At 47.7% G+C, this 11,452-nt stretch overlaps 5 protein-coding genes across 5 annotated transcripts; 3 read left to right on the forward strand and 2 right to left on the reverse strand.

Moving 5' to 3' along the window:
• Positions 1 to 34: 34 nt before the first annotated feature.
• TRV_05723 (uncharacterized protein) lies at positions 35 to 1,904 on the forward strand (the record flags this gene model as incomplete). The annotated part of the gene is made up of 2 exons (XM_003020158.1): positions 35 to 175; positions 291 to 1,904. Coding segments are annotated over 2 exons (1,755 nt in total), but the record flags the coding sequence as incomplete, so codon positions are not given.
• A 545-nt stretch (positions 1,905 to 2,449) lies between these two features.
• TRV_05724 (uncharacterized protein) lies at positions 2,450 to 2,711 on the reverse strand (the record flags this gene model as incomplete). Its single annotated transcript, XM_003020159.1, has 2 exons — positions 2,450 to 2,527; positions 2,583 to 2,711. 2 exons carry the CDS (start codon positions 2,709 to 2,711, stop codon positions 2,450 to 2,452), a joined length of 207 nt encoding a protein of 68 aa, XP_003020205.1.
• Positions 2,712 to 5,062: 2,351 nt separating this feature from the next.
• Positions 5,063 to 7,689, forward strand: TRV_05725 (beta-glucosidase; the record flags this gene model as incomplete). The annotated part of the gene is made up of 2 exons (XM_003020160.1): positions 5,063 to 5,101; positions 5,161 to 7,689. The coding sequence occupies 2 exons, from the start codon at positions 5,063 to 5,065 to the stop codon at positions 7,687 to 7,689; spliced, it is 2,568 nt and encodes an 855-aa protein (XP_003020206.1).
• A 306-nt stretch (positions 7,690 to 7,995) lies between these two features.
• On the forward strand, positions 7,996 to 9,099 carry TRV_05726 (uncharacterized protein; the record flags this gene model as incomplete). The annotated part of the gene is made up of 2 exons (XM_003020161.1): positions 7,996 to 8,168; positions 8,232 to 9,099. The coding sequence occupies 2 exons, from the start codon at positions 7,996 to 7,998 to the stop codon at positions 9,097 to 9,099; spliced, it is 1,041 nt and encodes a 346-aa protein (XP_003020207.1).
• A 594-nt stretch (positions 9,100 to 9,693) lies between these two features.
• Positions 9,694 to 10,880, reverse strand: TRV_05727 (uncharacterized protein; the record flags this gene model as incomplete). Its single annotated transcript, XM_003020162.1, has 4 exons — positions 9,694 to 9,817; positions 9,922 to 10,047; positions 10,103 to 10,615; positions 10,714 to 10,880. Coding segments are annotated over 4 exons (930 nt in total), but the record flags the coding sequence as incomplete, so codon positions are not given.
• Between the last annotated feature and the right edge of the window lie 572 nt (positions 10,881 to 11,452).

Raw genomic sequence — 11,452 nt, forward strand, 5'->3', positions numbered from 1 at the left:
AAGACTTCACCAGTAATCGACTAACATCATTTAGGTGTCTGAATGGATTTTGAGATCTCTGGATCTGACAGCCTTAGACTTCAAGTCCATTGAGCAGCCTCTCAATGAACTCGAACGCCATCTTACTCTTCGGTCTTTCATTGTTGGATACTCCCTTACTCTGGCTGATATCATTGTATGGGGAACCATACGTGGAAATAAAGTGTCTATGTCCACTANNCAAAAAACGTGGCGGGAGTGTCCTTCGATGGTTTTCCCATATCGAGGCTGGAAACCCCTGGATGAATCAGATGGTCTCAGACTTGGAGGCCCCGTTCCGAAAGAAACGAGCTGCTGGTAGTGCTGCAGGAGCGAGTTATGAAATTGGTTTGAATGCTGAGAACATCATCACCAGGTTCCCTCCAGAGCCTTCTGGTTATCTTCATATTGGACATGCGAAGGCGGCTTTGCTCAACGATTTCTTTGCCCACAAACAATCGGGTGGGACCATGATATGTCGCTTCGATGATACAAATCCATCGAAAGAAAATGCAGAATTCCAGGATTCTATCCTTCATGATCTTGAGTTACTTGGGATCACTCCCGACAAAGTGACTTATTCCAGCGACTATTTTGACCTTATGTTCGATCTTTGCACTAAGTTGATTTCCAATGGCAAGGCATATGCGGACAATACCGACAAAGAGATCATGAACCATGAGCGTCGGAATGGAATAGCCAGCAAGTGCCGAGAGCTCGGTGTAGAAGAAAGCCTGTCCCATCTATCGCAGATGAAATTAGGCTCTCCAGAAGGGCAGGGATGGTGTATTCGGGCAAAGATCTCGGTGGATGACCCTAATAAGGCCATGCGGGACCCAGTTATATACCGCTGCAATCCTCAACCACATCATCGGACCGGTTCTAAGTGGAAGGTATATCCTACCTATGACTTTTGTGCACCTATCTTGGATGCGGTTGAGGGCATTACTTATGCCCTTAGAACCAACGAGTACCGGGATAGGAATGTTCAGTACTCCTGGATGCAGAAAGCTTTAGGTCTCCGTGAAGTTACCATATGGGACTTTTCTCGACTAAACTTTATACAAACTGTCCTCTCAAAGCGAAAGCTATCGCAGCTAGTTGAGAATAAGGTGGTCTGGGGTTGGGACGACCCTAGGATGCCAACCATCCGTGGTATCAGAAGAAGAGGGATGACAATCCCGGCTCTCCGTGAATTCATACTCAAGCAAGGTCCAAGCAGGAACATTCTCAACCTAGACTGGACCTTAATATGGGCTATCAACAAGAAATTTATAGACCCCATTGCTCCTCGCTACACTGCTGTTAACAAGGAAAATATGGTCCATGCCAAAGTCAACAAAGCTGAAGTATCTTCTGTCATCAAACAGAAACAAAAACACCCAAAAAATCCCGAGCTTGGAGCAAGGGATGTTGTCTACAGTAGTAATATCTGTATCGAGCAAGATGATGCAGAATCGTTTCTTCCCAATGAGGAAATTACTCTGATGGCATGGGGCAATGCCATCGTCCGGGATATTGTCAAAGATCCCAAGACGCAGCTGATTACCCATATTGAGCTTGATCTCTATTTAGAAGGTGATTTCAAGAAAACTAGCAAAAAGATAACCTGGCTGTCTCAGGATCAAGACCTCGTTCCTGCTGAGTTGGTCGAGTTTGATCATCTCATTACGAAGGATAAACTGGAGAAGGAGGACGACATCATGTCATTTGTTAATTGGAAATCCGAGGCTCATTCCTATGCATGGACTGATGCTGCAGCAAAGGAACTTCGAGCAGATGATATTATTCAACTCGAGCGCAAGGGATATTATCGGGTTGATCGTGGTTTGTCTGATGGACAGCCAATGGTTCTCTTCTCTATTCCTACCGGCAAGCTAACCTGAGGCTTTTCCTGCCTCATCCTTTCCTTCTCTTTCTTCTCCCTTTCTGTTACTTAAAAATTTCAGGTATATTTTGTACCCCCGAGTTCAAATCAACTGACTATTTGGTAACTGTGTATCATTTCCATTCGGTAGTTGACTGGTAAGTTAATTACCATGTTTCACTTATATCTAGTTACTCGAGCCATGTCTATGACAGGTGTTGTATAACCTAATTTCCCATGTGACACGAAGCTAGTCAATTGATACCCAGGTGGAAAGGCAATCCTGGAGGCTTATAGTTACATAGTGGTGACTACAAGGCGATTTTCGGAATAATTTATTGACCTTCAACCAACCGCTAGTTACAACAACCCTCCTTCCCAACCCCGAATATCTGAATGCAGCGCACAGCGACAGCACTCCACTCTCCATACTAATCGAACCAAAATCACAACCACCACCCTACCGCACCACCAGTCCCCTAAACTCAGTCGACAAACTGGGTATCACCAACTTCAATCCTTCAGTGGATCGGAAGTTTGGCAGGCTTTGCCCTGTTGCATATCTCAGACACGCTTCCAGGTGTCGGCCGCCTTCTTGTTATCAGAATAATGGCTCAATTGACGGTAAGCCTCACGACGATCCTATTGATGTTAGAACGTTAAGCAGCAAACATTGAGACCATAATAGAAGACGTACCTGTCTCTCGTTCGTCTTCTGGAAGGAGCTCATGTTGGACTTGTACTTTGAATAGTGCTCCTTGGCCTGATCATTGTGGTAGCTGATCATGGAGTCCTTGACGCTACCAAGTTGCTTTGCGTTAGGCATTTTCTATATAATATGGTAAGTAAGGGTTCCTATTCCCGTAAAATTCACAAAAGCCATATCTCACCTCGGTAGTTAGGTTGAACGAATTCGGATTCGGAAATTTGATGTGTTGGTTAAAGTGGTATGCTGGGCTTTCAAATTGCTATTGTTATGGAATTTTGTGCTTGAGGAGGTAATGATTTCTTCCTCTTCCATGAGATGGGAATTGAGGCCATATTCATATCCATTCGCAGGCCTCTTTCTGATCCAGAAGCTTCACAGAAATATCCCATATTGAAGCATTAACTTCTTGATACTCAATGAAGCTCTTCTCCCTGCACCTAGGCGCTTATGCATGTCTAAGTTTTAGATACGGGTTAGCCCCTGCATAGCAACTACTTTTGTCACAGAATTTCTGGCGCTTGAAGAATGATAGGATAATATTTCTTTCGGTATTTCTATCTTTAGTTATTCATGCCCAAAACCAATCACCCCTGGGCATCCCCACCCTGGCGCTAATAATTCCGCCCCCAAATTAGGTCGTTACTTTACTCTCCAGCCTTTTAGCGCCAACTGATTGATTAACGAATAGATATGCTGTCAGGTTTCCCAAAGAAAGAAGTTGTGAATGCATGGGTTTAATCAACCAGTTAACTGAGACAATATTTGGGGGCCATTTGTTGTCTAGGCCTTTTCACTTATGTTTCCCGCCCAACTGGGCATTATATTATTTGAATACTGGCTTCTTTTCGAGTAGTCCTAGCCAATCAGTACCTAGTTATCTGGCTAGATGTGACGTTCCCTAAGCGCCAGGAGTTAACGTATCCAGGGGGCCTGCAGGTGCATGAACAACGCAAGTACCCAGAGTAGAGCCTTTGTCGGGCCCCAGGGATGCGAGTCTACTATTAGGGAGAGAGAATGAATGTACTCTATGACTACAGAGCATGAAATAACTAGATGTGGAAAGTAATATTAACACATACCTAAGTACTCCGTAGGTGACAACAATAGAGTCCTTGCTTAAAACCAGCTCAGCTAACGAGGGCCCGAAGTGACCCACCCTGGGCGGCTAGTTAACTAAGTTAACTAGCGAATCAGGATTATTAACTAGTTAGTCATCTATCCACTGTTAAAACTCGCAGTCTTGGCTCATGTTCTATCAGAACATGGGGCAGATAGCTCTTTGTTCCTGTGGTTCATGTTCCAACACTAGCTGAAATTGGCGTACCTAAACCAGTTACCAGCCTGTTAACATACAGCCGTAAAGCGAAGGGGTCAGATAAATAGTTAAAAGTCTACGAGAAATATGTTATAACTAATTAACTATTCCTCACCTACACAAAGAAACCGAGGCTTTAACTAGTTATGGGTGCTTGGAACCCCAAAGATTCATGAAGACTGGAGTCAATTCCTCTATGGAACCATTTTATTGTTACTGTAGCTATCTAGTTGATTACTAGGTAATTGATTAAATGGCGAAATACAATCTGGAGTCGGATCAAAGCTTTGAAGGGGATGGATGTTCATCGGCTAACTAAGTAGTTGAAATTTAGTAGGTGTTATTACTGAGTCGCAAAAGGGAGAAGGCTTTCTAGAGGAAGTTATGTCAGGTCTGGTACCAGGTACCTAAGGTAGTTAAACATCTTAACTTAGACTTCTTAACATAATTATAGCTATCAAGGCTTATATCAACGGTTTGGGTAACAAACGAGAGAATTGACTGGGAGAACTCATCCATATTGGCGGCGACATCTTATCGTGTAATTTTGTAGTTTGTTCAAAGAACTATATTTATCTAGACAAAGAAGACGATATGATGTCCTATGTCAACTGGAAATCTGAAGTCCGTTCACATGCTTGGATTGATGCTGCAGCAGGGGAACTTCGAGCCAATGACACAATCCAACTCGAGCGTAAGGGGTATTATCGAGTTGATCAGGGGCATTCTGATGGGAAACCGCTTATTCTTTTCTCTATTCCCACTGGCAAGCTTGCTTAATCCCTTGGTTCTGTCATTATAAAGCCTAGATTTGCTTAGCCAGATGCCAATTTTCCTAGCCTCCCAAGAGTTAAACTAGCCGTCATGTTGACGAAGTAATTAATCTCGGCTCCAACGAAATACACTCAATAGCGTAGGAAACGTGAAATCAAATAGAAAAGCCGTTTAAATGCGATTTCAGACTTCATGACTATATATTCGTTGTAAAAAGCTGGCGACGGGCATTCTCCGTAACTACCAGCTGGGTAGCCGAAACGGCGGGGTAGAAGTCGCATCTTCCACATGCTCGACCTTCCCTCAGCTTCAATCATCATCAAAACAAACAACAAACAGTTACATTGCTAGGAGGACAGGATTAGACAGAGCCGGCATCATGAGCGAGGAAGAAGAAATCAGAAGAAGCCTGGGCCAGGTAAATATATACCCTCTAGATTAGATAGTGTAGACAAATGACGTTGACTCCCGCAATAGCTCTTCATCGTCGGCTTTGATAGCCTGACTGCCAGTGAAGATATCAAGTCACTCATCAAAGCACCCTTTTACATCGGAAATATCATTCTGTTCCGACGTAATGTCCACGATTCAGAGCAGTTGATTACTCTCACGAATGAGCTTCAGCAAACCGCTCGGGATGCGGGTCATGCCCGGCCCCTGTTCATTGCCGCAGACCAGGAGAACGGCTGGGTCAGCCAGATTAAGCCGCCCATTGCTACTCAGTTTCCTGGAGCTATGGCGCTGGGAGCAACGGGCTCCATCGAAGACGCTACTCAGATCGGTAGAGCTACGGGTGAAATGCTAGATGCACTTGGTATTAACATGAACTATGCTCCTGTCTGCGATGTAAACTCAGAGCCATCCAACCCGGTTATCGGAATTCGGTCACCAGGAGATGACGGAGCGAGCGTGGGACGAATAGCTTCGGCTTTTGCCAAAGGCTTGCGTGAGAAGAAGATTGTTCCATGTGCGAAGCATTTCCCAGGCCATGGAGATACGACGATCGATTCCCATTATGGCCTTCCCATCGTGGGCAAATCCATCGAAGAACTGGAAGCATGCGAACTGATCCCGTTCCGCAGAGTGACTGCGGAGAATGTCGAGTCCGTCATGACGTCCCATATTGTTCTACCGGCACTCGAGGAGTCAAATCTACCCATGACTCTCAGCAAAAGCTGCGTGGACTTCCTCCGGGAAAGACTCCAGTATGATGGACTGCTGGTGTCTGACTGCCTGGAGATGGATGCTATTCGGGAGTACTATGGCACTGAAAAGGGCGCTGCTATGGCAATTGCCGCTGGCGTAGATTGTGCCATGGTGTGTCATACACTGAAAGTTCAAGTTGGTGCGTATAACGAAGTCTATCAAGCTTTCAAGCAGGGGGATATCACCTCTGAAGGTGTTGCCAAATCAGTCGCAAGAGTCGCAGCATTGAAAGACAAGTTTATTAGCTGGAAGTCAGTCTTCAGAAAACGGAAGCCCGAGCTGCTTTCAGAACTTCGTCTGGCACATGAAAGACTTTCAACGAGAATTTATGCTCGAAGTACAACATTGGTGAGGGATACACAGAAAGTCATTCCTCTCAAGCCAGCTGAGAACGTGGTATATGCATACATTTCTCTAGTCGGAGAAAACGTTGCGGTCCCCCATACTCTTCCACACACCCAGTCAAAATTCTGGGACGTGATCAAGCAATACCACTCATATACAATTGAATGCCCAGTTCTCCAGGACATCATACTTGAAGATGACGAAATGACCAAAGCAAAGATATCAGAAGCTGATGCAGTTATTCTGGTAACCAAAGATGCAAAGATGTCCGTAGACCAGGTAGAGCTGACGAAGCTGATTGAGGGGTTGTCCAAGAAACTCATTGTAGTGGCTATTGGAGGTCCGTACGACTTCCTAGAGGATGAGGATTTTGTCAAAACCTACCTCACCATATATGAGCCAACCGTTGAAGCCTTTATACCTGCTGTTAGAATAATATTTGGAGACATCGACGCGAAAGGAAAGCTTCCAGTGTCGGTTAAACCTTGCCAGGTACCGATTGAGCCTTTCAACGCAGACAGGGATCTTGCTAAAGTCGTCGAACTTTGGCATGGACTTTTACCAAGATATGCCGTACCATCGGCGACACTTTCCCACGTTTTAAGCAGGCCGAATGGAAACCACCTTGTTTCACGTGTTGAAGATAAAGTAGTAGGATTTGTGGCCACATATACAAATGAAGACCGGCCTACGGCATTCATCCCCGTGGTCCTTGTGGACTCCGGCCACCAGGGCAAGGGGGTGGGAACCGCACTGATTGAGCACGCCCGAATATACCTTCGAAACGGATATTCCACATCATCAGTTACAATCGGTTCAAGCTTCCCTCGGTTCTGGCCGGGCGTCCCAATGGATATTTCAAAACAAGCCCAGGAGTTCTTTATCCATCGTGGGTTCTGTCCTGAGCGTAGACCAACAGCAAGGGACTACACTGTCGACTTACTCTCATACGAAGCACCAAAGGGCGTCTTAGAGCGCGCAGAAAAGGCAGGAGTCACATATGCCCCCTGGAGAAAGGAACAATACGAAGAATGTATGGAGAAACAGCGCAAGCTGTTTGGCAAAGACCCCGTGTGGATGGAGGCTTATGAAGGGCTAGCACAAACAGGCCAGTACAACCAGGTAATGGTAGCAACGGACTCATCGACAGGTGAGCAGATCGGGTGGACATTGATGCAGGAATTGGGCATAGGAATGACACGGGAGCTCGCCATGCAGCAGCTGGTGGGTATCAAGTCTGGTCAAATCGGCTGCGTAGGAGTTGTTCCTGAGGCAAGAAACAAGGGAGTTGGTCTCGCTCTGATCACGCATGCTGCCCTTGATCTGAAACGACGAGGGATGGAGCATGTATTCGTCGACTGGTCGAACCACGTCAACTGGTACGAGCGTGCTGGCTTCAAGGTCTGGGGCGAGTATCGGACTATGGTGTTGCATGAGCTGGCGAAGACTAACTAGCAGCTGCTCTCTTCTTATTCATTTTTAGCCATTGGCCTTGCCCTTGCATAGATTCAACAGTATAATAGTCTCCATCAGCGGAATCCAACAACTATATTATCCTTTTCAGCTCAAGCAGGAATCAAAATAGTAATAATAATAAACAGTTCGTGGAATAAAATCTTCGTCGTCGATAGAAAGTTATCGCGATGTCTTGGCACGGATGAGCTTAAAAAAAGTGTTGGTTATCCAAAACTCGACGAAAGCAAAGACAAGCAACGAATATAAAAGCGAACAAGCTACAAGCGAGCTAAAAGAACGCCCAGGATGGCTTCAATTCGGATACCAGCGCTCAGAAACCTCCTCAGCCGGCCTGTTCTGCCCACCAGACATGTGCAGCGCCGATGGGCCCAGGTCCACGATGTCCGCTTCATCGCAACGCATCAGTCCTCACAGGTGCTTGATAAGTACAAAGAGAAGCTAGCCCGCAAGGCCAAAGAGTGAGCATGAGATTCCCCTTGTTATACGTCTACTTCTAATTTACTAACGGGATAATGTATCAGGGAGGGCCACGATTCCGTATCCTCGCTCAAGGAAGCATATAAGGAGAAGATCCAACAAGTCCGCAACGCCGACGCAGCACCCCAGACACCCCTAAAGCCATCCTCATCACCGTCCTCTGAACCAGCAGGCCTGGATAAGAAACCCTCCGCACCCACAGCCAAGAAATCCTCCTCACCACCCGGCATCAAGCCGCTATCATCATACCTTGATCTGGAGAAAACCGCCGCCTTACCGCCCGACATCATCGGCAAGCTATGGCGAGCACGACACGTCACGAACCCGAACTCGATATGCGCCAGCATCCCGATAGATACATACAACCGCATGGTGCAAGTAGCTCGACAACACCCGCAGTTCGTCCTCCCTTTGCCGCGGGAGTTAGAAACGCCGCAAGACCCTAAGGAAAACGCCGAGGCAAGCTCGGAAACGCCAGCTGAGAAGGCAATTGCTGCTGAAATGCATTTCCTTCAATGGGGGTTCCATCCGCCTGCGTCGGCGAGTGATTCGAAGGTCCCCACGCCAGTTAGCACGCATAACACGCATACTTCGACGGTGATATTTACTTCCTTGGCGGAATATAAATTGCATGCTGGCTTTGCGCCGCCGCACACGGTGATTACGCACCATCTGGACTTTGCGGATGATAAGGGGATTGTATTGATGAATGGCACCGTGGTGACGGATAGGGGTATGACGGTTGACGATGCACAGCTGCTGGTGCTGTGGTTGCAGAAGTTTTACGACTGGGAGGCTGAGGGGGCTGGGAGCCAGGGGGGTCGAAAGGGGGAGATGTTGAGGATGTTCACGAGTGGTGACACAGAGGGGTTCAAGGTGCAGGAACTTATCGATGAGGTGCAGAGGGTGTAAGTAAGGCGGTTTGTTTTGTCCAACGGTTTTTTTATCGGTAGTGTGGGGTGTGTGTGTGTAGATTACACGGCATGTACAATATTGATAGTTAAGATATAGAAGGACTGGAGTGGTCTAATGTTGAGTATTATTAAAATAAAAATGTATGTTCTTCCTCTACGCTGTGTAATGTGATCATGGACAAAGAGGGTGAAAAGTAAGAGTGGGCAGCATTAAGCCGTAAGCCAACCATGCAAAATGGGCTGTATAAAACCCGGGTATCGTGTCAATGGTATGCAAACATGGAACCCAGAGGTAGCAAAAAAGAAAAAGAAAAGAAATAAATGAAAGGAGGTCCAGAAGCCAAAAAAAACCAGAAGCCAAAATAAAATCAATCAATCAAACAAGCCGAACGAGGAAGCAAGCCCAAGTGCACCGAAACAACGAACCACCCCCCTGATATGGGTAACCATGCAAAGAACCAACGGAAGACGAAAACGAAATAAAAACTGGGACAAAGGAAAAGCAAACCGGTGACGCCGGGAGATGATTATGCGTGCGTGTGTGCGTGTGTGCGTTAGTGTGGTATTTATGGGGGAGCCGTGGATGATTACATTAGTCCAGGACTTCGTCGACGATGAAGGCATGTATGTAATCGAAATACATGGGCTCGGCAACGGTGTCGTTATGCTGGCCGTTGGGAAAGGTGCGCCAGATGCATTCTGTTCCTTTAGACATGCTGAACAGTTGTAGCATGTGATCGGGTCTGGGGGGAGGATGTTAGATAAGACTCTTAAGATGACGGTAATATGTGTATAAAGGCGGGGGAATGAATAAACTCACGGAATTATCTCATCTTTCAGGCCGCTGAGGAACAGTATTGGGACAGTGGTGATTTTGGGCAGCACCTCCTCATTCAACCAGGTCTGATGACACAGTCTAGCAACGTACTTTGCAGCCGGGAAGACACTAATCCACTCGTTAGCATAAGAAAGTAATGAATGCAGATTGATGTATTACACACCTGGGTATCAGCTTGCGGATGCTAAGAAAGGTATTCTCCAGGATCAACGCCTTGATGTCCCCCTCCTTCTGGTTCTTTGCAACCAGATCAATAGCCACGGCACCACCCAGGCTCTGCCCATGGATAACAATCTTGGTGCCCTGCAACTCGGCCCGGTTCCGAATATAGTCGAGCGCCGTCTGGGCGTCTATCTTGAGGCCAGCCTCGTCCGGGGTACCCGTGGAGAGGCCGTAGCCTCTGTACTCGAGCATGAAGATGTTGCAGTCTAGCTGCTGCTCAAGCATATGGGCTATGGGAGCGCGGTGGCCGATGTTCCCCGCATTGCCGTGGAACATGAGGATGGTGACCTGCGCCTTGATTTTCCTGTTGGAGGGACGGATGAAGTAGGCAGCCAGCACCTCGCCGTCCGGGGTGGGGATGCGCAGGTCTTCGAAGTTGGTCATGCCGAAGTCTGACGGCTTGGGAACGTTTGTTCGTGCATCGGCGGGTATGTTGCGGGGATAGATCAGGTCACTTTAGCATGTTTAGCTGCTGCTACAGAGCAAGTAGGAGGGGGATTTTAGGGTTGAAGTATGTAACGTATGTAGGTAGGTATGTAGGTATGGGCGTACTTTTGCTTGAAGTAGAGCATGCCGCTGGCGACAACGGCCAGGCCGCCAGACGCCAGAACAGGCAGTCTGAGAAACTGCACGACGTTGGCAGCCATGGCAGCGAAGTTCCAACCGGACGGTGGCTGAGGAGGAGGAGCGTCCGCCATCGCTGCTGGCTGACTGGCTGGCTAGGTTGGCTGGCGCGCGGTATGCTCGAGGCGAAGCTGCAACGGTGTGGTCGGTCGGGAGCTCGCTAGGGGCAACAGCCTTTAGTTTTGCGCAGGGAACGAGGACTGGGATGGGATGGGTAGCTCGAGGCGGGTGTGGTTGGCGACTGCGACGGCCCAGGGATCCTCGCTGGGTTAGATATGCAGTTTGCAACGATCCCCAATGAAGCTGCAACGTGAGGACGCCGTTGAAGGCTGCCGGGAGAAGGGCGGCGGGGGAAGGGAAGTCGGACGGCGGACAGAGGTGATAGGTCTGATCGGGGGGGGGGGGGGCGCCACAGGGCTCGCAGTCGATAGAGGGCGGAACCGCGCGTGGATCTAGACGGCGGGAACAAGCAGGTTATCGCAGTCGCAGGGCAGTGGACGCAGGAGTATTAGCTGTATTGCCTGCAGCACAGGGGGGCCTGGGACGGGCTATTAGATATTATAATACAAGAGTGAAGAGTTGGAAGTTGGAAGTTGAAAGTTGAAGCTTGCGATGTCGCGAAGTTTGAAGTTTTTTGATGGAGAAAAAAAAAAAAAAAAAAAAAAAC

This window comes from Trichophyton verrucosum (assembly GCF_000151505.1).
Source record: "Trichophyton verrucosum HKI 0517 chromosome Unknown contig00451_1.f1.exp, whole genome shotgun sequence".
In the NCBI taxonomy this organism is placed as follows: Eukaryota; Fungi; Ascomycota; class Eurotiomycetes; order Onygenales; family Arthrodermataceae; genus Trichophyton; species Trichophyton verrucosum.